The following is a 27,582-nucleotide window of genomic DNA, read 5'->3' as shown; positions in this document are numbered from 1 at the left end:
ACAAAACATATAAATGAAAAAATAAATAAAACATCCTGAACATTCTTTACTGAGAAACCTAAGGTTAGAATGATAAATCCTTGTTGAAGTATGTGCACAGTGTTCATGGTCAGTCTGGTGTAGAATGACACTACAGAAGATATGGCCACCGCATTTGCCATAGTACCAGACAGTATTGACATAAGGGCTCTTCAAACATGAGCAGATGATGACATGGACATTCAAGTACATCCAAGACAACAGACCGCTAGCCAGGCAGGTGGATTAGGAGACACCACGTGTCCTTGCTCTGCAGTAAGAGAGGACCTGAGAGACGGGGGTGTCACTGATGATGAGCACAAAGGGGCTGAGTGCTGGGACACATGAGGACACCAGCACAGAGCTGTTCATGACCCACTGGCCTCTCCTGGGGGCAAGAGTCATCCAAATGGTCAAAACAGTGTAGACGGAATAAAAGGCCACGAAGGAGCTCACCAGGATCAGGATGGTGCGTATGGCTCTGGCCTCGTGAGAAGGTGGCGGGTAGAGGACGCGGCTGTGGATGTGCTGAACCTGCTGCCTGTGTCTGTGCAGGACAAGGACCATGGAGCCGCTGGCCCAGGCCATGAGGACCAGACTCAACAAGTCGGGGGAGAAGTACAGGACAGTGTATAAGGTGCTGTGTCTCTCTGGCACTACCCAGAAACAGTACCCATGATTCCCATCCACACTGAGATTTTTCTTATTCAATGGGCCATTCACTATTAAAGGCAGAAACGAATTTATCACGAGATGCAGGGCCCAGCAGAGGAGACAGCAGAAGCCAATAGATCGTAGTGATCTCATCTTGAGCGTGATCCACCTGCAAATTCTGGGGTTTAGCTTTAGGGCCTGGAAGCCATTGAACAGGCACCAAGTGCTGAAGGAGACACCAGTGCTCACTCTATAAAAATAGAAGACAAGTTTACATCTCGTGTCATCCAGGAAACGTTTCCATCCCAGAGCTGCCAGAGTCTGGGGGACTCCTTTAGCCAAAAGAACAATGGAATTGGCCAGTACCACTTGATTGAGAATCAAGTCTGTGGGTCTAAAGTGACGTCCAGTGAGCAAGGTGAAATTATAGAGACCAAGGAGGGAGAAGTTTCCCACGAATCCTACTCCTGTCTGAATGAGGAAAACCATCCCCATATCCATGCTGAGCAGATCACGTCAGCACTCGCAGGGTCGGCTTGTACCTAGGGCAGGGGATGAAGAGATAGACCCATGAGATTAAGTGTGTCGGCATCAATACATCCCCCAATGTAATACTGACCATAAACTAAACCCTCTCAGAAAAATAGACCAAGACTTCATGCCCAGAAACTCAAAGACCCACCGTGAGACCTGTGCTGCACCAAGCTGCAGTGTCCCCCTCCAAGGGGAAAGTGAGCGTGAGGAAGAGCCCTGTGCCCTGACTCAGGTTGTTTCAAAAATACATTTTACAGGGCAATGGCAAGACACAGACATGTGCAGATGATTTCTTTCTATAAAAATGGATAGAAACGTAAGTATAGGGATGGCAGCTGAGAGGGAGGTATGGTCAGAGCACATATCCCTGTCCACCTGGGCACTGTGGTACCTGCAGAATTTTCACAATTGACCACTTGAAAGCATCTACAAGATAGGAAAGGGAGTTTGAAACTCACTGGCGTAGTAAAGATGCACAATAGGTCTACAGCTGTGAGGTAGACCACACAGAGGGGACGGAGAGAACAGGGATGTTTCAGAAGACCAAGCCTGAGATGAGCCAGAGGACAGGCTCAGGCTGCAGTGGAGTCTCCAGGTCTGCCTAGCTCACCCTGTGCTCCACACCTTCCTAGGACTGTGGGAGACTGTGAGTCCTCCCCGCCCTGAGAATTTCCATGGTGTGTATCAGCACAGCCCCACTAACCAGAGCCTGTGGACATTGAGGCTGTCCTGAGACACGACTGCAGACATTCACAGCCAGGAGACTAAGGGTCTCCCACAACCCTAGGATGTGTGCAGACACAGGGGATCTAAATAGATGCTCCGAGCCCTCATGAAGGGCGTGTGCTGCCCATCTACAGTATCCCTGGCAAGAATAGAAATATCATCTTCTGCTTCATGAACAAATGGGGTGGGTAAGTCAGAGAATAGATTAATAGTGGGTGTAAACAGCAGTTCAGCACATTCACAACCTGCTTACAAGCCGGGGTGCCAAGGGGGATACAGCCAGACTGGAGAAGCTGACACCCACATTTCCTTTTGCTCTCTTTCCCTTCCTCCAGTTTTTCTTCCTCATCAGGGTGAGCCACACGTTTTTGCTGAGTAGCCTTTTTATCCCCAAATGGAAAACACAATCAGGCCTTTTCCCTAAGGGATGTTAATGTGACTCTAACAGAACAGAATTCTAAATGGACTCCTGCAGACTCCCTTGGGCTCCACATGCTGACCTGAGAAATCACGGTGGCCACAGCATGGACCTGGGCCCCGGGGACTGAGTGCCAGTCACATAGTGGACAAGATCCCTCAGAGGCTCTGCAGGGTCTCCCCTGACACCCCTTTAGCAGAGAGTCCATTTGTGGGGGACACTGGTGCCACAGAAGGGACACTTAACAAGGAATATATTCCTGCTCAGAGACTCCTGTGGACAAGATGAGAGAACACAGACCTACCCAACAGGCATGGAGGACCCACTGAGGGTGGCCCAGAGCGATAGTAGGCGCTGGCACGGAAAAGATGTGTGGAAAGCAGACTTGAGTGGGTTCCCTAACGTCCAATATGGAGAACCCAGAGTTCTAACCAATGTAAAACCTCAGGATGAAAAAAATAATAAAAGACTAATCTGGTAAATTGACATGGATTAGTTTTATGACTGATTAGAAGCATCAAGATACACATAAAATTTACAACTGTCCAAAGAAGGAAAAAAATCCCTGCTTACCTGACTGTGTGTGCTGTCTGCAGTGGTTCTGAGGCAGCATCCTGCAGGTTGGGCATGGGAGGTGATAAAGTTTAGGACTCCATGACCTCAGCGCCTTGCTGGGAAGTGTTTGTCCTTTCACCTGCAGGTGTAGTGACAGTGCCAGCATGGGGACTGGAGATCACCTGGGCCCACACCTGGGGGCTGTGCATTTCTCTGCAAGCCTGTCCCTGTGAGAAGCCCTTCAGGAGAGGGGAAACAAGTGGGACAGGCCTCACCCTGGGACAAGCAGTGACCCCCTGGGAGCCTGAGCAGAAAACACAGAGACCTGCTAAGTGAGGAGTGGAGCACGCAGCCCTGTGGGTTTCAATCGTGTGATTGTCTTAATGCCTGAGAACTCCTAGGACACCCAAACTCACATCAGGCAGCATGTGGTGAGTTTGGAGAAGCAACCACAGTGGTTCAAATAGGTGGGAGTATCACAAGGACTTATTCATTTGCTGCTTCAAGAGTATTTATTTCCTAACCCACGTAGGTCAGGCACTTTTATGGGCACTGGGATATATCAGCACAGGTGACATTGCAACAGCTTTGTCCCCACATTCTGTCTGCTTTCCTTACTCACATGCACCCCAGTAATTAAGTTGCACAGTCTCTTGTCAGAATCCAGTGGTTCCACCGGAGAGAGAAGGGTAGAAACTACATGCTGTGTAGGTGGGCTCGAGGGTGGGTCCCACACTGATCAGGATGCTCACAGGGGGATCCATTGTGATGGTGCTGTCACAGGAGTTGCCTTAGTGAGTTCAGGAGAAGAGGGAAGATTCCATTCCCATTCCCAATCTTGGTCCCTTTTTTTGTCATAACTGAAAAAGTACTTCTTATGTTATAGTTAAAGCTTCATCCCAGGGTTTCATAAACTGACTTCCAGACCACTCACATATAATCGAATCAAGCCTTTATTGAAGCACACCGGTGGCGGCTGACCAGAACATAAAGCTGTTCCCCTGATCAGCCCCGAACAACTGCAAGGGCCCTCCTTGTAAGCCTGAAAACCGCAAAAGGGATGTTCGGGGGTCCAGCCAATGCAAGCCAGCCAGGTTACAGAAGCAGGAGACTGCAGTCAAGTGGAGGGAAGCCTAACCAATCCCACTTAGCCCAGTCACACCAGTTACAGAAACAGAGCCTGTTACCCTAGTTACAGAAACAATGCCCCATTAGGTAGTTCCGTGTTCTTTAAGGTTTCTATAGCAAAAGGAAAAGAACATCTTGCTCCAGTCACGACTCTTCTACTTGGCATGGTTGTTTTACAGGATGGAGTCATAAAACAAAATGGAGTCACATTTGCTCCTACTATCACATTCCCCACTGGTTTTAGGAGGTTTGATGTCAATCTTGCACATCATTAGGCCTCAGGTTTTGTTCCATCCTTCTGTGTCTAAGGGACTATACTGGGCTCGCAAGACCATAAGTCTGACCTCACCTACATTCTTGTGTATATGGTTTAGGAGGGTTTTTAAGGGGGAGGGTCCTACAGTAATCCCAATCAGGAGAAGTACTAGGGGCCCAACTATGGCTGAAATGATGGTAGTCAACCAAGGGGACCATGAGAATAGGTTTTGGAACCAATTGCCTGAAGTTTCTAGTGCTTCATCTCTTTCCTTTAACCTGTTTCTCACAAGCGCCAAACTGTTCTTTATTACCCCAGAATGGTTTGCAGAGAAACAGGTTTCTCCTGGAGCCATACAAAGTCCTCCTTGTTTCAGAAAGAGACCATCTAGACCTCATCTGTTTTGTTAGACTATTTCTGTCAGAGAGTCTAGTGAAACCTCTAGTTTGGAGATTGACCTTTCTAGTTTTTCTAAATCTATATCTATTTGATGGCTGAGGGACTTCCCAAACCAGCCAGGAGGGGAACTAAAATGGGGGCAGCCAGTCTCTGTTGATAAATCAGTGGGCTCTGGCCTTTTAATAAGTCCAGGTGTTCTTTCCCTTTTATTCCATCAAAATAGTAGGTTACATAGTTCAGAGTTATTGACAGTTTGGAGATATAGGCAAGGAGTTTGAAATGGGACCCAGGAAGCACAATTTTTGGTGAACGGGGAGTTGTCCCACTTATAAGTTGGGTTGTGGAAGCAAGTGTCTCTTTATGGGAGATCACCCAGTGTAATCTTGGGAGCAGTTTCCCAGATACATCTTCCTGAGCTAGACATATTGGTGAACATCTATGTTGACCTTAATTTTTCCTCTAATATTAGGGACCTCCAACTGCCATAAGGGAAAAGGGTGATGACAGTTCTTGCTACTTCCAGCTTAAAGGGAGCGATGTGCAGTGGGCAAGCAGTTTGGAGTCCTTTTTTAGAAACTGAGTGGGTCAAGGAGTCCATGGTAAAACATCTGGTTCAGGAAGAACAGGATATAAATTCACCTGGGGTGGGCACTTCTATGAGAGAAACAAAAAGACATGAGTGCTGAAGTAAGATTAATACAAATAGCAGTTGTAGCATCTGGAACCTGTCCATGAATATCATGAAAATGACAGAAATTAATATTTGTTTACCAGAAGGTGGAAGACCTGAGAAAATGTCCCCATAACAAGGCCTAACAAAGCCTAATAAGGCACTTTTTTAGGGAATGTAAATTTTTAACATTGTAAGAATTATCAGGAATGTAGACACAACATTTATTTAAATTAGTTAATGTCATCTGATTTTTGAAACAAATACCTTTTTGGCATGACCTCTGTGTTCAGTAAAGATCCTTTTGTTACTTAGGGCTATATAATTATATTAATAAACATTGATTACATCTACTTGTGTAGGAAGTTAGGAAGATCTGTAGGCTTTAAACTGACTAAAAACTTCTGGCAGTTTTTTATTGATAGTTATCAGGCATTTTTGTCTAGAATTTTTCTTTGTTGCCTCCAGTTTTACTTATTTTTGAGGATGCTCACACTAGTGCACATTTTAAGTTACATTAAAATAACTGTTGTTTCTTTTTAAATGTCCGGGAATGGTTGTGCTTTGGTTTTAACTGTTTTTTGCTAAGTGTTTAAGACCAAACTGGTAAAACTGAACTTATTCCTATCTATTGATAAGAGTCAGTTGAGTTTCCTCGGAGGACATTCTTGGGGAACTTGTGAGCAGCATTTTAGTTCTGTTAGTGTCATCTGCATTAGAATGGGTCAAGGTCTTGCTGACCATATGGCTTCCCATGGAAGCATCAGGCATGTCTCCCCTTTTTAATGACCCTCCTCTTTTGCAGCATGGAGACTCATTGGCTTTCTGTTCTCCAGGGGTCTCATTAATCTCCCTTATCGGGAGGTTATGTGGCCTGGAGTTGCAAAGCTTTCCCCCTGTCCTGGGTTCAGGCTGACTCAGAGGGCAAGAGCCAAATATTGGTTTCTTTGGCCCCTTTATTTTAACCTTAATATTTAAATTTGGCCTTAAACATCCAGCAAGTCAGTTTTACCAGTTTAAAGTAAGAATGCTGGGCTTTAACTTTAATGTTTATAACTTTACAGTTGATTTTTACATAACACAATATCCTTATTTTATGTATTAATTTATGTAATGCTGAAGACCTGCCTGAAGGCAGAAGATGACACCTTAGCATCTACTGTGATCCAATCACTGTACGCCAACAAGGCAGCTTGCAGACCCAGAGACCCCATTAGATTTTTGGCTATAAAAACTCTCTCTTGCCAGGTCCTCCCCTCTTTCTCTCCTTTTTCTCTCACTTTCCCTGTCTCTCATTTCCCTTTCACTTTTTTCCTCTCTTTTTCCTTCTCTCCCCCGCTCTCTCTTGCACTTTCCTTTCTATCTCTACTTTCCATTCTCTCTCTTTCTTTTGCATCTCTCTCTCTCTCTCTCTCTCTCTCTCTCTCTCTCTCTCTCTGTCTCTCTCTCATGTTAATCAACATTGTCACAGTAAAGGTCTCTTTCTTGGTTGCTCTAAGTGTAGTGGTCACATTTTTTTTAGTTATAATGAAAATGCCAAGTGAAATTAACAATAGAAAAACACATTTTGCTTGTATATAATTTTGAACTTTGCCTGAGTTATACATTATATTTTTTATTTGAGATCACAGTAATCTTTCCAATAAAATTAATCTTTGAATATAACTTTAAATTAACTGAAATCTGGCCTACTTTGAAGTTATTCTGACAAGTTGTAAGGTGAGAGGCAGAGCCTTATCTCAGGTAAGGCAGGGCTCTTCACAAACTTAGGTAAAGTGTTTTAGTTCTAAAGTTGATCTTTGTCTTTTTTTAGTATCATTTTATAAAGTTTACATATATTGTTTTCTGACTCTGCATGAATGTTAGTAGTACAATATGACATACATCTGAAACATTAATTAAGGAAAGGCTGAGAGCCCTTAACATTTTTTTATGTGGAAAAGTGGCAAAATGTTTTATATTATTTAACCTTTAAAAAATTAGGCTTTCATTACTTTTTAAAATATCTTTAATTTTTTGTATTTTAGTATAAAAGGTAACATAAGATTTGGTTACTAAACATCAAATGATATAAATCCCCAATAAAATCTATTATCTTTATAAGTTTAAATTACCATTACAGACAAGTTTAGTTTGGAGAATACCCGCTTGATAAAATGTTCTTTAAACCTTTTTCCTTAAAGACTTGTATACCTGAAAGATATGAACATATTTAATCTGTAAAGAAGAGTAATGTACCACACTTTTATTGATGTTTTTATATTAACCAAGGTTAGCTTTTAAAGGAAAATCTAGACTTTGTAATGTAGGACAGTATTTTAAAATAACAGTTGCTGTTTAGCCACAGATGTATAAACCTTAATTTCTCCAAGATTACTTGTTCTAGGGGATAAACCTTAACAGACATAATGTAATTAATATTTTTAGAAGTTTTTGTCATTTTAACATATAAATATATCAATACATTATTATTTGTCCTTAGGGAACAACCTTGAATAGTTTTAAATATTTGTGTTACATATATAACCAACTTAGTTACATATAAACCTTTTAATATTTGTCTTTTATTTATAGACCTTTATATTACTTAATTAGACCCTTTTGTTGTTTACTTAAATGCATTATAATTATACTTTATCACATAAAGACTTTTTACCTGGAAACGTTTTTCATTAAATATATTTTTATATTTAGAACTTTTAAATAATTTTTTTAACCCATTGATTTTTTTGTTTGTACCTTGAAATAACCCTTATAAACTTTTGAGTTTAGATAAATTAATCCATTTTAATAAGATGAAATATTTGTTATTTACAGTACTTTAATTGAAATACAGTTGAAACCTCTTGACTCCTTGTATATAGAATTATACCTGTTGGGACTTTGTAATTTAGAGTAATCTTGTTTTTATAATAACACAATAATTTCAAATTTCTTTTTTAGTTTACCAATTTGTGAAAACACCAACATTGTTTAAGCATTTTACCTTATGGAATTTAAGGAGTTAAAAGTACTTGATATTATATTTAACAGTCAGCATTTTTAACTTTGTACCAATTAGATGTCTCTAACAAACACATCCATGATTAATTTTATATACGTTTAGATAAAATTTATGTATCTTTTTTTAAAAAAAAAAACAAGGTATCAGACAAGTGCATTGAATAGTATTAGTAATCTTTTTTTGTTGAATAAAAATCCTAGAGACAATGGATATCAGACACTTTATAGACATTAACATTTTAACAGCTGTTTAACCATCTAGAAACAAAACTGTGCATTAGTAACTTTAAAGACATTTGTACTTTTATTTATTTTTCCAATTTAAATTGAACCTTTTAAATTATATTAACCAAAAGTATTTGGATCTATTTTTTAAAAATTTTAATTTATGAGCTCATATGTCAAGTTTTTGTACCAAATATATGTAGACATGGCAATACATGTAGACAGACAGTACACTGGTGCACCCACACAAAGCAAACAGACACACAAAAGCCTTGTAGCTTATTTTTTAAAACCTATTAGATTGTGAGTCAAACCTTGTAAATTGGCCTTAGAATAAAGCAGAGTGTCATCAGAAAAACATATTAACCTAGGCATATTGGATCAAAATTATGAGTTTAACAAATATAGAATTTTAAAAGTTTTCTGATCTTTTTCCTGAGGTGGTCCTGTTCATGAACGCTGAAAAGAGTTGGGGGAACACAGACAAACGAAGGGGGCTTACTTTTCCCTGGAGGAACTTCCCAGAGATGCAGCTTCATCGGTCTCCTTGGGAGAGTCCCCCAGGGTGGGGTTCCATTTTAAACTGGTTTTTCTCGTTTCTTGGATAAGGGCCACCAACTTTTAGCCTGACATTGAAAAATCTTTAGACCATTTTTTAGTAGTTGGGAGTTATTTATGCTTGCAAATACTGAGAGACAAAAGCTAAATTTCTAGACAAAATTATGCTTTTTGTTATACAATTTAGGAATAATAATTTTATAAAACACTTTAGTTTTAATGTGTCCTCTATAGGAAGTCACATGATTTACCCAGTTGGCCATCTGGCCCAGTTTCTAAATGAAGACAATCTCTAGAATGCCTTTATCTTTTTACCTTTAGCCTTTACTTTTGACAATTTTTATTCCTGTTGGCAGCACTTTACATTCTAATGCAAGCTGTAGTGAGCACAGTTAAAACCATTTTAACCATTTTTTCCCATTAGAAACAAACTGAGGTAGAAATTAACACAGAACACAAAGGGAACAAACAAAAACAAACCAACAGACAAAGTCCTGAAAAGTGTTAAGAAAACAAATTAAAGGGGTCAGTAGAACTTCCTTGTCTCTGATGTCGGTGGAGCGAAGGAGTCCTGATGAAAGAAGAGCGGTTATGGGAACAAGAAAAGGGCCCAGCACAACACATGGTCAGATACACACAAGACAAACGGCCGGCCAACAGACACAGGACAGATGACAAACAGTAAGAAGATGCTAGAAAAATGACAAACAGCAGAACAGACACAGGACAAGCAACAATCGATCACACAGGGAGACCTCTAATGGGGCAGAGATCACATCTCCTCTTGCCCCCAGACAGATGAGGCCCCACAGGGAGGCCTCCAGTGGGCCCCAGAAACAGACAGATGAGGTCACACAGGGAGACCTCCAGGGAGACAGTGACGATGTCTGGTCCTGTCCCGGGGAAGGTGTAAGCGACTGAGTCCAATCTGACATTTTCCCCCAGAAGAGTCGACTCACCAGAACTGACAGCCAGCAGGAGGCTTTTCAGAGCGTCCTAGGATGGAATGGAGTCGTCCTCAGAGTGAGGCTGAGGAACATCTCTCAGGAGCTCCCCTCTACTCCGGGGCCGAGGTCCAAAGGCCCGTCATTGGAGGCAAATTTGGCATGAGGGTAGGGAAGAAATTGATCCTGGACGAGCCCCCAAATGTTATAGTTAAAGCTTTGTCCCAGGGTTTCATAAACTGACTTCCAGACCACTCACGTATCATCGAATCAAGCCTTTATTGAAGCACACCGGTGGCAGCTGACCAGAACATAAAGCTGTTCCCCTGATCAGCCCCGAACAATTGCAAGGGCCCTCCTTATAAGCCTGAAAACCGCAATAGGGATGTTCGGGGGTCCAGCCAATGCAAGCCAGCCAGGTTACAGAAGCAGGAGAGTGCAGTCAGGCAGAGGGAAGCCTAACCAGTCCCAGTTAGCCCAGTCACCCCAGTTACAGAAACAGAGCCTGTTACCCTAGTTACAGAAACAATGCCCCATTAGGTAGTTCCGTGTTCTTAAAGGTTTCTATAGCAAAAGGAAAAGAACATCTTGCTCCAGTCACGACCCTTCTACTTGGCCTGGTTGTTTTACAGGATGGAGTCATAAAAAAAATGGAGTCACCTTTGCTCCTACGATCACACTTACAGTCTAATGTTCAAGGACAATATGGACAATGATGCTTCCTCCTTTATTCTTGACTTAGATGAACTAATTTAACAATGTATTATAGGTTTTCTTTATTTCTTTTAGTGAGACTTTTTTCATTCTACTGTATTCTAATTTATTGTGAAATATATGTACACAGATATATACATAAATGCATATTTCACACGTGTCTTAGTCCATTTTGTGATGCTTTAATAGAATGCTACTGACGAGGTGATTTTTAAAGAACAGAAATTTGCTTCTCACAATTCTGAAACACTAAAGTTTAAGGTCAGGTGGTCAGAGGTTCTGTTTTCTGGTGAGGGCTGCACTCTGCTTCCCAGTTGGTTCCTTGGGTGCTGTGTCTTCTGGAGGGGACGATCGCTGTACCCTTACATGGCAGACGGAAGAAGGACAAAAGGACTAACACTCCCCTCACAAGCAAGCCCTTCTTAAGAGCACGTAATCCCTTTAGTGAGACTTATTAGCAATTTAAGGGAGGTATTTTCTACTCTTAGTTTGTTTATATCCATTATAAAGGTGATATTATATTACTATAGAACATGTATTATGTGACTATAATATGTAATTATCATATACAATTATATATGAATATATTATCTGAACAACTGAACTTAATAGGAAAGTATTTTTGCTATTTATCCGTGTATAGAGTCATCCTTCAGTACTGTTAGGGCTTCAGTTCCTAGACCACTGTGGATACCAAAATGGACAGATGCTCCAAGTCCCAAATACAAAATGGTGTAACACTTACATATATCCTAAATGCAACATGCTGTATATTTGGAATCACCCCTATATTATTCATAATACCCAATGCAATAAATGCTATGCAATACTTGCTGTACTTACTGCTTAGGGAAACATGCCAAGAAAACCTGTGTACACGTTCCCTACAGACACAATTGTTTTTTAAAGTGATGTGACCTCTTGTGGCACTCTAGCAGGAGCAATGGGACACCTGTGTATGAGAATAGTGGCTATGTGCTTTCTGCTCAGGTTAACCTTTCATGTCTTGACTTGATGCTTACTAGTTTTCCTTTGTATTTAGGGAATAGTTGGTGATATTTTGAACTGTGTAAAGATCCTGGTCCATACCAGTGGTACTCCCACACTTTTAGCCACCATGATGATTTCTGACCTCAGCCCACATTCATGAGTGGACAGTGTACCATGAGGTAGACTTTTCCATCCTATCAGTTTCCATTTGGGGCCTTATACATTTCATCATTCTATTGATGTGGATTTGTGAACTTTTAATTGTCCAATTTGGTGTAATTGCATTTCTCTTATTTACTCTGATGATCACGTTTCTCCAGATAAGTCAGTGATTTTCTCCCAGTTGGTTTCTTTGTGTTTGATCATGTCACCATTTTCCTTAGCACTTCATCTGGAGCAAAAAAAAACAAAATATAGACCTTAAAGAGGCATCTTGTAAGGTCCTTACTCTGATCAGGAATCAGCCCTTTGTTCCCCACAGAATTTTGCTACCTCTTATTGCAGGATGGTATTGAGGAGCTTTGGTTCAGTCCTTAGATGGGTTTGATTCTGTTGGTGAGTCATGTCTTCAAGGTCTCTCAGAATCTGATGAAACCAGGTTCACAAATGCCATGTCTGCAAAGCACAAGCAAAGCCATTGCCAGAGATAAATGGTTCTGACAGCAGTGTGTGTGTTAAGGAAAATGAACAAGCTGTGAGTACGTGAAGATCAATAGGTCCAATACCCAATACCCAGTTAAGTCTCACAGTGTTCATGAGGCAGTGTATTTCCCATTTGCCAGTTCATTTACCAAATTCATCACCAAAATTAATCAATATGCACTTCCATTAATAATCTTGGATACTCCTTCAGCATAGAAGTTTGGGAGTCTCTTCTCATGCCTCCTGAATCTCTGGACCACCTAGGTGACAAGACATCCAACGGCTCAGAGGCAGGAAGCTGCCCTTCTCACTGCTGTGTTATTCATTAAAACAACAAATGGGCTGGGGAACTGAAGCCTTCCTGTGATCCTAGCTACTTGAGAGTGTGAGGCAGAAGGACTTCACGTTCAAGGCCAGCCTGGGCAACTTATAAACATGCTATCTCAAGAATGAAAAATGGTAAATAAACCATGGAGCTGAGTGTGGTGGTACACTCCTTTAATCCCAGTGACTTGTGAGGCTGAGGCAGGAGGATTGGAAGTTCAAGGCCAGCCTCAGCAATTTAGGTAGGCCCTAAGTAAGTTAGTGAGACCCCATCTTAAAATCATATATCTATGGAACCAGAATACACACACACACATACACACACACACACACACACACACACACACACATATATATATATATATATATATATATATATATATATATAAAAGGACTTGAGGGTGTGGCTGAGTTACCTTGTCCCCTATGTTCACTCTTCAGTGCCAAAATAATAATAATAATAATAATAATAATAATAATAATAGTAATAATAATTCTTCACTGGCAATGTAGCCCAGTTCTAGAGTGACCCTGCATTCAATCCCTAGTAACAGAGACACACACACACACACACAAAATGACTGACTGCCTATTGGAATCTCTTGAAGATATACGTTCTCATGGAACTTTAGCCTATGACTCTTTATAGCAGCTTCTCAAACAAGATGAAGACAAACAAGAGCTCTGTCATAATAATCTAACTGTAGGAAAGTGTGGCCTCACTTGAGTCCCTTGTGAGATGCCATGGTAGTGAGGGTCACCCCTCCTTTGTACCCCACAGGTCCCAGATGAAACCCTGGGATTCACTGATGAATAGCACTGCAGGCTCATGGATTATACAGATTATCTACAAACATGATGGAGCTCTCTGAAATGTAGCTTTCTATCCCTTGGTCAGAATATCCCTGAGAAGGACAAAATCCATCTGCAGGCAATCATAAACAAATGGGGGGGTAAGTCAGAGTAACAGATTAATAGTGGATGAAAACTGCAGTAGAGCACATTCTCAATCTGGTTATGAGCCCGGGTGCCAAGTGGTATCACAGCCAGACTGGAGAACACTGTTAACATGTTAACACTGAATGCCTCGACTACAAATGCTTCCATCTTTGCATGTACTATAAAAGATTAGGCCCCTGCATTAAAGGTTTCCTCCTCTAGTTGAAGGACTTTGGACATCTCCTGCCTCACAGACACCCAGAGAAAGAGAGAGAGAGAGAGAGAGCGCACATGCTGACCGCTTTTATTGAGGAGAAGCCATTCAAATGAGGTAAGGTGTCAGGTTTCAAGGGGCTGAGTCTAGCTTCATGATGTCTGCTGTCAGCAGGTTGACTGACATCTAGGAAGGCCACACCCAAAGGCAGAGTAAGAGAAGGGCGTTTCCATGGAACATTCTATCCCCAGTAGGGCAAGGGGTTAATATCACAAAGAAACAGGTGAGCGTAGCTGGACCCATGGGGCTGCAGGAAGGCAAGCCTACACATGAACACACATTTGGTTGCCTTATTTCTTCCCTTAATATCAAGACTACCGTCTTTAGCAACTTAAGAGTAGCCAGATCATCGGCAGGATGACCCACAGTGCCTCATCCAATCAGGAGAGGAAAAACGCTGGGCTCCTGACATGGGCCTCCCACAGACGCCCATATCCTATACACCCCCACGTATAATAGAGCCAGAAAACAAAGCCCTTTCAGGACAGTGCTCATTAGCTTTGGATTCAATGATGTAAGAATCAAGACACACAATTCCCTTTCGATATGCACAATGCTGATGTTAGTTATCTTGTCATCACTGTGATAAAAAAAAACTATCAAGAACAACTTAGAGGAGAAATCATTTATTTGGGCTCCTGGTTTATCCATGAGCCGTGTTTAGCTACCTCATTGCTCTGGCCTAAGGTGAAACAGAAATTTATGGCAGAAAAGAGTGATGTAGGAAATTTCCTCAGCTAATGCAGTTGGATAGCAAAAAAGGACCAGAGAAAATACAAACCCTTCTAGAATATGTGGTCAGTGACCTACTTCATCCAACTAGGTTTCACCTCTTAGGAGTCCATCCAGCTAAGATGCACCAATCCATCCATTTAAAAAATGGATTAATCCATTGTTGAGTTCAGAGCCCTCATGATCAAATCATTGCCTAAAAGCTCCACATCTGAAATGTGATACACTGAGGAATACACTTTCAGCACTTGAGATTTGGGGAGCATTCCAGATTCAACCACAACAGATGAGATCTTGAAAAATGTATTTAATAAAATTTTCACATTCCCAATAGTACCAAACTTCTGTTTTAACTGAGTTAATGATCTTCTCCAAAAATTCCCTTCAAAATTGCAGACTGAAAAACAATTTCAAAGTGAGTATCTCAAGCCGTTTGCCAGCTCACACCTCTCACCAAATCTCCAAATTTAATAGGATATATATCATAAGTCAATAGAGCACTTGGTTAGCATGGGGAAGGCGCTGAGTTCCATCTTTAATACTGCAGAGACACAGAAAGAGAGGAAGAGAGAACTTATCATTGTGCTTAATAGTTTGGATCAAAAGTAGGGGCTTGGAAAACAGATGATAAAAAAAAGTGGTGACAAAAGCATTTGGGGATAAGTTGTTGAATAGGAGTGAATCCTGCCTGAATGGCATAGAAGGACTTTAATAATGAGGAAGAGAGGGTGACCTGCTTTGTGAATATGAGTCAAACTCTGGCTCCAGTCACCCTGACACTACCCTATAAGACTATGAAGAAAGTGCTAAGGTGGCCAAGTTAGAAGTCATGCATGGCTTCAGCAGCACAGATTCCAGCCAGCAAGGCCCACTGAGTACCCAGTCACTAAAGGCAGATACCAACACTGGATCCACGGTTGATCAGCCAACTACCTGATGGCAGGTTGATTGCCATGATTACGCTGTACTTATTCAATCATGGAAGAAGCAGCATTGTTTTTACTGTAATACATATTTTGAATATAGTGTGCCTTCTCTGCATGTGATGATATACTATCACCTGGGAACATACAGAATGTCTTGTTGATGGTCAAGGAATTCTGCACAGCATTGCTTCTGATCAAGAAAACCACTGAAACTAAATTTATAGACAGTCAGATTCTCCACTTCTGCTGCTGCAGTTACTGGAAGAGGTATACCCTTCTACCTCACTGGCAGCTTTTTATATCAAGGGGTGCCTACCAGCCTTAGTGCTGGTCTCAATATCGGGATCAGATTCTTTGGCAGAGGTGAGCAGGATCTAATTGTTGCAGAATACCCCAGCCATACTCAGCGACTTATTTTCAGGTTCTTGTCTCGCAAATTTGAAGAATGAAATCCACAGTGAAGAGTGAATGTAAAGAGTAGGATTTATTCAAGTGCAATGAAAAGAAACAGTAGTTTGCCACCTACGACGTGTACTAGTCTAGTGGTTAATAGAGATAATGCATAGGGACATTTATCAATATCTGTGTTAATCAGGTATTGGAAAAATGCCAAGGCTATTGGTTTGGCCTGTGGCCTTCTGATTGGTTATGCGCCCCTTTAGCCCTTGAGTCTGTAGCCTTCACTCAGGTCCACCCTGCTTCCTCTTTTCCATGCTCCAGCACAAAGGAGTTGGCTGGAGTGTTTGGAAAGTTTCTAAAGGTTAATTTCATGGAGTGGCCTTTACATTTAGAGAAGCTTTTATGGTGCCCATTGCCCTAACTGCCTGTTTCACTCTTTGTCTGTCCTATCTATTCACTATATCACAGCAAGTAACACATGGCAGTGGTTTGATGTGCATGGAATGCACTTGTCTTCCCATGTTTCTCATCAGCCTGATGTAACTGTACTGAAAGAACGGTGGAATGGCCTTTTGAAAGGCACTGGCTAGTTGGAAACACCTTACAGGTGTTCCAAAAACTCTACATGCTCAGATTCAGTATCTGATACATAACATGGTTTCCCCCATAACTGGGGCTCACAAACCCAGGAATTGAGAGGTGCAAATAAAGGTGACACCACTCTCTAGAACCTTAGTGATTCATAAGCAAATAAATGTTTTGCTTCCCCTTCCTGCAACTTTACATTCTGCTGGCCTAGTGGTCTTTATCTGAAAGGGAGAAATGTCTCCATAGGAGACACAGCAATGATCAATTATTCCATTTATAGGATATTATGACTCCAAACTGGTCACTTTTGTGTGTGTGTGTGTGTGTGTGTGTGTCATGCTGTGATTCAAATCCAAGGCTTTATGCATGCAAAGCAAGCACTCTACCAACTGAGCCATATCCCCAGCCCATTTTTTAAAACATATTTTTATTGTCATAGTTATATATAATGGAATTTGTTACACATTCACACACACAATATAACCATATAAATTGGACAATGCCACTTCCTAGTATTTCCTCTTTCCCCCATCCCCTCTCCCCCTTGGTCCCCTTTCTGTGACCTCTGTTCAATTTTCACTAGATTCCCCACCCCTAACGTATACCTTTCTTTCCCTTTATTCTCTCTAGCTTCCACATATGAGAGAAAACATCACCCTTGACTTTCTGACTTCAGCTTACTTTAACTTAATATAATGCACTCAAGTTCCATCCCCATTTCCTGAAAATGACATAATTTCATTCCTCTTTATTACTGAAAAATTTATATTGTGCAATTAGAACTCCATTGTGTATTGGAAAATGTATTCCACATTTTCTTTATCCATTCATTGATGGACACCTAGGCTGGTTCCATAGTTTGGCTATTGTGAATCATCCTACTTCAAACATGGCTATGCATGTTTCACTGTAGTCGAATGACTTTAGCTTTTCAGGATAAATACCAAAGAGTGGTATAGCTGGGTCATATGGTGGTTTCCATGTTTAGTCTTTTGAGGAACTTCCAGGCTGATTTCCATGGTATCATACTCATTTACAATCCTTCCAACAGTGTAAAGATTTCCCTTTTCATCACATCCTCTCCAACAATTATTATTGTTTGTATTCTTCATGGCTGCCATTCTAATTGGAGTTAGATGTAATCTTTAGTGTATTTTAATTTGCATTTCTCTAGTAGCTAATGACATTCAACATTTTTTCATATATGTATTGTCCATTTGTATTTCTTCTTTTGAGCAATGTCTGTTGAAATCATTTTTCCATTTATTAATTGGGTTATTTGAATTTTTGGTATTAAGTTTTTTGACTTCTTTGTATATTCTAGGCATTAATTCTGTCAGAAGAGTAGCAAGGAAAGATTTTTTTTTTCATTTTGTAGGCTCTCTGTTCTCATTCTTAATTGCTTCCTTTGCTGTGCAGAAGCTTTTAAATTTGATGCCAATGCATTTATTAACTCTTACAATTATTTCCTGTGTCTAGGGTCCTATTTAGGAAGTTGTTTCTTGCACCTCTTTGGTGAAGTGTAAACCCTATGTTTTCTTCTAGCAGTTTCATTGTTTCTGTTAAAATTCTTAGGTCTTTGGTCCACTTTGTGTTGACTTTTGTGCAGATTGAGAGATAATCATCTAGTCCCATTCTTCTATGTATGAATGACCAGTTTCCCCAGAATCATTTGTTTAAAAAGTCTGTCCTTTTTCCAATGTATGTTTGTGGCACCTTTGTCAAAGAGTTGGATGACTGAATTGTGCAGTTTTGAATCTGTGTCTTCTATTCTGTACTATTCTCTTTGTGAATTTTAATGTCAATACAATACACAATATCATTTGGTTGCTATGGCTCTATGGTTTCTATTACTATGAAACCACCCCCAATGGTTTGCTTGCAGATGGCAGATATTTGGATTTGTCACCCTCCATAGTTGCATGAGTCAATTCCTTATAATAAATAAATAATTCAACTTCCACACACATGCACAGAGGCTCACATGCCATTGGTTCTGTTTCTCTGGGGAATTCGGATAAATACGTAAGCTTTTACAATGCTCCTCCCACTGCCTTTTTCTTCCCAAGTTAAAGCACATCCTCTAGAACTATTAATCATTGTGTATTAAGTGTGTGTATTTCCAAAAGCCTCACACACTGATACACCATCTTCTGGGCCAGGTTCAAATTTCTACCAGGTGAAGGTCATGGTCACTTCCTTGAAAGGTACTATGTCTAGCAAGTCAGAGGTAGGAAGTTGGCTTTGGGCTATTGGACATTAGAATCTGTCACTGTCACTTAGAAAGTTGCAGAGAGCCAGGACTTCTGAGGGCCAAGTCAGGTGGACAGCATTTCAGGATGATTGTGCCTGAGAAAAAAGGCCTCTGGTGGGGAATGTCATTTGAGTCTTCTTCAACCCAAAATCCTTCAGATTATCTGTCCTAGCCTGTTCTGCACTCATGTGGAACCCTCATTAAGTCATCAGGTTGTGCCAAGGTGTGCACTCAGCCCCAGGCTCTGACAGGTATCAGTTCTTTATTATGCCTACAGGATGTGGGGTTGTTCTATCCAAGCTAAACTGTGAATGCACTGTCAAGCTTAATACACAGAGATCACGTGACTGTGTGTGCATGTCATGAAATGAAAGAGTATGTATGCACTTTTACAAGTGTCAGTCCACTTGTTCTGCTGTCGGATCTTCCAATTCCAATTAATTTCACCTACTATTTCTGTACCAGTTATGGTGCATACCTGGCTCCCATAGGGTTGACTGACACTATGGAATTATAAACACAAGGGCACATTACCCTTGTAGAACCTAAAAAAGGCTTCCCTTCAACAGTGTTGGGCACTATGTGAGAGTCTATGGGAACTGAAGAAATTCATGATACCCCTCTTCATAGTGATCTGTTTTCACCAAAAACAGAGACATGAAGGCTACACATAAGACTATATACAGTTCTGCAGGTTTTTCTAGGTCCTGGGCAGCAAAGCAAATTAGAGTAAGAAATAATAATTACTTTTACTCATAATATCTGTATTAAGATATTAAAAATGGGGGCTCTGTAAAACTACTGATCATTCACACAGAGCTCAATTTTGTCTCCTCTCATCAGAAACTGTGAATAGAACCACAAAGACTATAGGTAGATTAAATAATAAAGCATTTATTAATGCATAAGCTAGAACAGTATGAAGAAAATTTCATGTTGGTGAATGGGAGACCGATAAAACTTTTCCGTGAAGGTAAGGTAAGCCATTCCTAGAAGACTCTAGCAGACCGCAGATCAGCTCCTCCTGGTTAAAAAATAGGTCAGATATATGTTTTAATCAGTCAGAAAGCAGAAAGAATTGTCCTTGAAGGCCCAAGTTGTTCAAGAATTTCTCCTGGGCATAAGCAAACATGTACCTTCTTTTACAAGCTCAGATGACCAGTGAACACTGTGTTAGGTGGTAGAAGATGCCTTCTGGCAGTGATTTAACTCTGACAAAGGCTCCTGTAAGCTTTACCTGTCCCTGAATGAGTGGGACTCTCACCCCAGTGTGGGTGTTAGGAAGTATGATGTTCAACTTCAGGCAGGCAGTTCCCTCATAGGGCCTAATACTGACCAAAGAAATAGCACAATTCCTGCAGGTATAAGGCCTTTCTCAAGTGTGGACTTTCAGGAGCTAAGTGATGTTAAACCTTGGGCTGAAGGCTTCCTCACATTTGTTGCTTTTGTGAGGCCTCTCCATGGTGTGAGATTTTCGATGAAGAATGAGGCCAGAGTGCTGTGTAAAAGATTTCCCACATTTGCCGCACTCATATGGTCTTTCTCCAGTGTGAACCACCTGGTGCTGAATGAGGCCAGACTTCTGGATAAAGGATTTTCCACACTGACCACATTCATAGGGCCTCAAGCCGGTGTGAATTTTCTGGTGTTCAACAAGGGTGTAGCTCTGTCTAAAGAACTTCCCACATTCACTGCACTCAAAAGGTCTTTCTCCAGTGTGAGTCCTCTGGTGCCGAATGAGTTTGGATTTGAACATAAAGGCTTTCCCACATTCCCCACACTCATAAGGCTTTTCTGCAGTATGCACCTTGTGGTGTTTATTGAGGGTGGCTCTTTGGCTAAAAGATTTTCCACACTGGTCACACTCAAAAGGCCTAGCTCCACTGTGGATTAACTGATGTTGAATGAGGCCATACTTTAGGCTAAATGACTTACCACACTGTCCACACTCATAAGGCCTTGCTCCGGTGTGAATTATCTGGTGTTCAAGTAGGCTGTGGCTCTGTGTAAAGAACTTCCCACATTCGCTACATTCATAAGGCTTTTCTCCCGTGTGAGTTCTCTGGTGTCGAACAAGAGTGGATTTGGACCCAAATGCTTTCCCACACTCATCACACTCATAAGGCCTTTCTCCAGTGTGAATTCTGCAGTGTTCAATGAGGTTGGAGCTTTGGCTAAAAGATTTCCCACATTCACCACACTCATAAGGCCTTTCTCCAGTGTGCACTCTGTAATGTTTAATGAGGGTGGCTCTTTGACTAAATGATTTCCCACACTGACCACACTCATAAGGCCTCTCTCCAGTGTGGATTCTGCGGTGGTCATTCAAGTGGGAGGTCTGGCTGAAAGATTTCCCACATTCACTGCATTCATAAGGCCTCTCTCCATTATGGACTCTCTGGAGCTGAATAAGTGAGTACTTGCAGCAGTAGGCTTTCCCACATTTGGTAGATTCATAAAGCCTTTTTCCAGTGTAGACTCTTGGATGGTGAACAAGAGCATGTTTGTGGCTGGAAGTTTTTCTGCATTCACCCCAATTGTAATGATTTATTCCAATATGAAGATCTTCCCCACACTCAGTAACTGTATTTGGACTCTCACAGTTGGGAACAGACTGGGGCTGGATAAAGTCCAATGTGGCCAAGAAGCTTTTTCTAACATCCCCACAAGTTACAGGTTTCCCTTGGATTCTGCAGCTCTTCATAAATGAGGCTTTTCCCAAGTCTCTCTTCAAGGACATCTCTGAGTTGTGACAATTCTGCTCCTGGTTAAGGTTTGCACATATCCCAGTCAAGTATGGTTCCTGCCCAGGTTGATCAGCCAGGTGCAAAAGGTCTTTCAGAACTGGGACACACAGTTCACAGGGATAAGTCTCCTGGGTAGATACACCTGCCTTTGTAGTCTTGCCTTGTGACAATCCTACAGAAATCTGCTCAGAAGGTATCTCTTCATCCTCCATTCCATGCCAACAAACTGTAAGCAAACAAATTCTAATGAAATACATGTTGACACCATAGTGGGAGTACATTACTCATGTTTTAAAGTACTTCCTGTATAATATGACTTTTGTATGTGTGGTATTAAGGATCAAATACAGGATCTCATAAATGCTAGTGCTCTACCACTGAGCGATGCCCCCAGCCTGATTTTGTGATACTTTAAAAAACTTCTAAGACTAGGAGTAGTGGCACATGCCCGCAACCCTAATTATTTGGGAGGCTAAGGCAAAAGGATCACAAGTTCAAGGCTGGCCTAAGAAACTTAGAAATACCCTGTCTTAAAGTAATAAAAAGGGGTGTGAATGAAGCTCAACAATAGAATGCCACTGAGTTTAATCACCAGAACAAAACAAAGCAAAATGCTTTGCTGAAAGCCTTGCACAATGGCATGCCCCTGTAATCTCAGTTACTTGGGAAGCTGAGGCAAGAGTGAATGAGTTTCCATTTAAAAACAAACTAAATTTTGCTGTCTGGGGAAGAGAGCAAGGCAATTCTTACCAAAGGTCTGAGATGGAATCACACCATTCAAATGCAAAATAACCAATCCAGAGTCCATAATGCAGACTATATTTTCTATATGGCCTTGATACTTCAGTATGCCATAGTCCTCTGCCCCGATCATCCCAAGACAGGTAGTCGTCAAGTATGGCCAAGAGTCCCTTAATCCCAGGGTCCACTGCAATGATTAATGTACCCATCCTGAACTATTTACCATGCCCTACCTACTGGGCAGGAAGTCCAATAAAGACTATAGTTTAGTCTTTTCCCTTCTGCTTCGGCCTCACCACTGGGCACCTTCTCATGTAGGCCCATATATCATGGTACTATTCTCTTGCCACTTTAAATAATAAATTATTCTATCGATGACATTAAACTCTCACTCAGTCAACTCAATCAGTTAAAATCCTGCAGTACACTTTAAAACAGAAAGAGGAGGTCCTATCACATACATATCAAGGAATGAGTCCACACTGTATTGTTCTGAGGATGAGAAAGCTGGAAGCATTTTGAAGCAGTGGCTGCCGGGCAGTATTGAGCCTCTAAAGATCAAAAAGGGTAAGCTATCACCAGACAAAGAACACAAGGCTGAGTTGCACAACACGATGGTGAGGCAGGGCCTCAAATCTACTCCTCATCACTGACTTTGACAAGCCTTTGTCATCTGGTGACATGTGCATGCTGTCCCAAAGGCTAGTAGCATCCAGAACCAGGAAAGTACAATTGGAAAAAGGAATATTTACTGACGTTCACAAACTTCACCACAAATGGTCAGTGTTGGGAGGCAGTGCAGAGGATATGTGGCACATGGAGTACAGAAAGGAGGGAGCAGCAAAAGGCCAGAGACCACAAATAAGGAGTCAGCAAAAAATCAACAAAGATAAGGAAAAGGGCCAGGAGTGGTGCCACATGCCTGTGGTCCAAGCAGCTCAGGAGGCTGAGGCAGGAGGACTGCAAGTTCAAAGCCAGCCCCAGAAACTAAGCAAGGTCCTAAGCAACTTGACACTGTCTCTAAATAAATCATATAAAAGGGACTAGGTATGTGGCTCAGTGATTAAGTTCCCCTGACTTCAATCCCAGGGGAAGGAAAGGAAGGTAGACAGAAACAAAGGCTGACCAGTGGCATCAGCTCCGAAACTCTGGCAGACACCAGGCAGGCTGCTAGTTAGGGTTAGAAAACAGGCTGCTGGTTATGAGGAGAAAATCTGGATGTCATACACTCCCTCGCGGCCACTCATCAAGGCCCAGAGTCCTCTGAGATGTGTGGCATGTTCATCCTATGACACCACCAGGGCTCTCACTTGCTCTCCCTGTGTGAAGCAAGTCCTAAAGGAAAGACAGGCCAGGTAATCCTGCAGCACTGCCCGGAACCACACAGCATACTACAGACCACAGGAAATGTCATCCAGAAGGAGGTGCAGACCTTGGGGAATAGTGACCCAAAGAGGGAGTAGAAAGTCAGGTGAGATCTGTCAGGCTGACTCTGTAGCTGACACCAGATACCTGAGGCCCAGACCCTCCCCTGCGCACTTCAGGGCAGCAAGAGCTAAGGCTTCTCGTGGCAGTGCACCAAGCTCATCCATGCACATGTGCCAAGACAGTGGAGAGGATTTCCACAGGCTCTGGAAAAGGCAGAACTGCCGCTAGAGGGAAAGTGGATAAATAGAGCCCAGCTCAAAACAGTGGGGTGGGGGCAAGAGTCTTACCTAGTGAGGTTACAAGTGCAAAGTTCTCCAACATCACACCAAGGTACAGTACCCGCTGATCCTCATCAAGGAGCCCCCACTCTTCCTGGGAGAAGTAAATGGCCACATCCTCAAAGGTCACACAGTCCTGCCAAGATGGGGAAAATTTAATCAGCTTCTCTCCTAGGAGCCCAAGTCCACTCCTCCTCCCTACCAGTCAGCCTTCCCTTGCTTGTCTTCCTTCCTGCTTTCTAACTCAGAGGAGACATCAATGGTATTGAGTCTCACCGTCTCCTCAAGGTCTGTGGTCACTGTGTCCTCCTTCAGCATCCCCAGGCAGGTGGGCTGGAAGAACCAGCTAAATGGCCTGACACATAGGTCCAGATCCCCAAAAGCCAGGTGATTTTCCTGGGGTCCCAAGATTGTGCCTCTCAGACTCAAATTTGAGCTCATCATCTTTGATGTCCTCAATGCCAGGCCATCAGTCATTTAGCTCACAATCCCCATAGTGTAAACGTCACTCCTTGAACCGCACTTCTCATATAGCCTCGCTCCTCAGCCACCTCCATCCCTGTGTCCCACACCACAGGCATCTCTCTGGTTTGACCATATTACTCAGAACATGGCATCCAAAAAGCTTGGCAAGTTGATACAAGATCTAGTACTACCCAGAACTTTGATAGTCCCCACTGCCAGAGGCAGTCCCTGTCCTGTTCTGCAGGCCACATTAATCCATTTTTACTAGCATAACAAAATATTTGAGGCAAACCACTGTATAAAGAAAGACATTTGGGCTCATATTTCTGGAGGTGCAAGGTCTAAACACTTCATCTGTGATGGCCTTCTTGCTGGCAGTCTCCTCAAGTAGCTCAGGGCATAACATGACAAGACACAGGAAACATGCACATGTCTATGCAATCTCTTTTCTACTTATAAAGCCAGCAGAATCCTACCACAGGCTACATCCTAACAACTTTACATAGCCCGAATCACTTCCCAAAGGCTCAACCTCTAAACATCACAGATTGTTTCCACTGTTAATAAGTGAGGCTGGGATTCACATTCCAACACATGAACCCTTCAAGAACACTCAGGCCACATCCCAACAACAGCTCCTCTGCTGAGCTCCTTGTTTCAACCTCAGCAACCCAGAACGGCCTCAGATTTCAGAAACCACAGCCCACTTCCACTTGTGCTGTACTTGACGTGCCCCGCCTCCAGGAACTGCCTGCCTCTCCTCCTGACCTTCATTCAATGGCCTGCCACAGTAGCCTTACACCTCAGGAATACCAACTCTCCTCATGAAAATTTATGCTGCTAATTTATGAAACTCAAAAGAAACACCACGGATTCTACAAAATTCTTGTGGATATAAAGTATGTTGAATAAGCATTAGTCCTAGCTTCAGTACCTCAGTTACTCCTAGGCCTTCACACTGATTTCATGGCAAACTGCCAGACCATCCTCTCTCCCATACCTTTCACTTCTCTCCCACATCTTTGTGACTCCCACAACTACCACCCAAGGACCCAAGCACAAGACACACCCATGGGTCCCCAGGCTCCTAATAGCATTACCAGCAAACCAGGATTCCCTTTTAATGGTGACCCAAGCTACACCCAGGACAAACACTGACCACTACCTTCTGGATGTGTCCTGAAACCCTCCCAAAAGCTCTAGTCCTGTGTGGTTAACTATCCACTTGAGGTCTAAACTAACTATTCATTGAAATATCTCAGCCTCTAAAGATATCCCAAAATAAAACTGTGAATATTCCAAATTATTGACCCTACTACGAACTTATCCTGCTTAGTGGAGCTACTAGACCCAAACACCCCACTTCCATGAACCACAGATTCTTAAGTAAGAATCTCTCACCCTCAGTATCTATAAACCTGGTCTTTCTTACTTAAAAAGACTGATATAGATAACTCCAGCTACCAATTACATGGCCACCACATTGGTCCAGCCATTATTAGCTCTCACCTGACTGCTACAGTAGCCTTATCTTTGCTCCTCCAATCCCACCCTTCACACCCACAGTCTGGTCTCCATGTTGTAGCCACAGGAAATCTCCATCTTCTAATCCAAAACTTGCATTACTTGTCTCACTCCAGAAGAGACACGGAAAATCTGAGAAAACCATCACAGTGTGATTCCTGTTCTCTAGCTTTCAACTCCCTGCTTTCCTCAACAACTCAGCCCTATGTTCTAGTATTTGCTCACCAATTATCTAAACTTGGGACAACCCTCCACACCCTACTGTACTAGTTTCCAGCAAAAGAAACCACTTCAGATACCCCCTAGTCTAGACATGTGATTCCTGGGCTTGATGTAGTTGCTCAGGACCCAAGAAATAGAGAAGTAACATGAGAAGATCCCCAGAACATTAAAAGATGGAGAGACAGAGTGGGATCAGAATCATGGAAGTCCTGGCACACCCTCTACTCACCTGTGCGAAGTCCATAAGGGTTTTTGTAGTCATAGGAGCCTGTGAGAAGAGGAAGAGAGACAAGTGACCATGGTGGGGGTTCCCCTGACTCAGGCCTCCTTTTTCCCCCCGCCCAGCCCTGGGGATGACTGCATCATGGGTGGCCTCAGTGCCCCAGACCTGGGTGCTGTTAACTACGGTGAGAACTTGCACTAGGACTCCATCTTTGCTGCACCTCGGTGCTATCCCCTTTCCAGATGTTCTAACTTTGAGTTGCGTTTGGAAACTTTGAAAAACTTAACGCAGACCACGCTCTTCCGGGCACAGCCCTCCCTGGCTATCAAAACCCTGAGGACAAGGGTGAAACGCCTGATTGCTGCTGGCTCAACCGTCCTAGTGAAATAGAAACCAGTCCCTTCGGCAGTCACGCTCTCCCACACCCTGGACACCAGCTTGGGAAGTGGGGACCCGCCCCTGAGCCCCGTGTCGTTCTGGACAGGGAGACCTGAAAGGTGGAGTGACACAGGAGGACCGCGCAGCCCCTCGGGGATCCGGGACTCGGGCGGCCCGGGGGACGCGGCGCTTACCCCGCCTGTGTCCTGAGGCGCGGCCACAGCCATCGGCTTCGCCGTTGTGCCGCGAAGACCACCCAGGACCCCTATAGCTGATGGAGCGTGCGGAACCGGAAAGCTATCACTGCGACCTTCCGGGAGCGACGCCGGAAGTCCCGCCCCGAGCTACAGAACAAACGCGGTGGCGCCCTCTGCCGAGCGCTCATTGGCCGGGTCTTAGCGTGGCATCCTGGGTAACGTAGTTCTCACGCTCCGCAGGGCGGTCTGCGTGGCTCTCTGGGAACCACAGCCGATCGGCCTCGCGGGGCGCTGGGAGATAGCGTCACCGCCTTTGGAAAGCGGGGCGGGGCTTCGCACTTCTTAAAGGGACCGCGGCCAAGTTGTCTCTACTAGAGTTTCCACGTGGACGCGGAGAGGCGTGTCCGCCCTGTGCGCAGGCGAACAGCCGTTCGCTCGAGCTTCTTAGCGGGTTTCGGGGGCGGGTCCAGGAGCAGAGACGGGGCCGGAGTCCACTCGTGGTGCAGCAG

The 27,582-nt window shown here is 42.9% G+C and overlaps 2 protein-coding genes across 2 annotated transcripts; both read right to left on the bottom strand.

Moving 5' to 3' along the window:
• Positions 1–264: 264 nt before the first annotated feature.
• Positions 265–1,161, bottom strand: LOC124084138 (vomeronasal type-1 receptor 1-like). The gene has a single exon (XM_046431116.1). It carries the CDS (start codon positions 1,159–1,161, stop codon positions 265–267), a length of 897 nt encoding a protein of 298 aa, XP_046287072.1.
• An 18,583-nt stretch (positions 1,162–19,744) lies between these two features.
• On the bottom strand, positions 19,745–27,191 carry Znf416 (zinc finger protein 416). Its single transcript, XM_046430946.1, has 4 exons — positions 27,071–27,191; positions 26,505–26,543; positions 24,074–24,200; positions 19,745–21,843 (listed from the first exon to the last, which is right to left on the bottom strand). The coding sequence occupies exons 1-4, from the start codon at positions 27,101–27,103 to the stop codon at positions 20,267–20,269; spliced, it is 1,776 nt and encodes a 591-aa protein (XP_046286902.1). The 5' UTR covers positions 27,104–27,191; the 3' UTR covers positions 19,745–20,266.
• Between the last annotated feature and the right edge of the window lie 391 nt (positions 27,192–27,582).

The sequence above is a fragment of the Marmota monax genome, unplaced genomic scaffold (assembly GCF_021218885.2).
Source record: "Marmota monax isolate L192 unplaced genomic scaffold, Marmota_monax_Labrador192_F-V1.1 WCK01_AAM20220418_F8-fsc00215, whole genome shotgun sequence".
Classification (NCBI taxonomy): domain Eukaryota; kingdom Metazoa; phylum Chordata; class Mammalia; order Rodentia; family Sciuridae; genus Marmota; species Marmota monax.
Note: the sequence above shows the minus strand (reverse complement) of the source record. Positions and strands in the feature narration are given on the sequence as shown.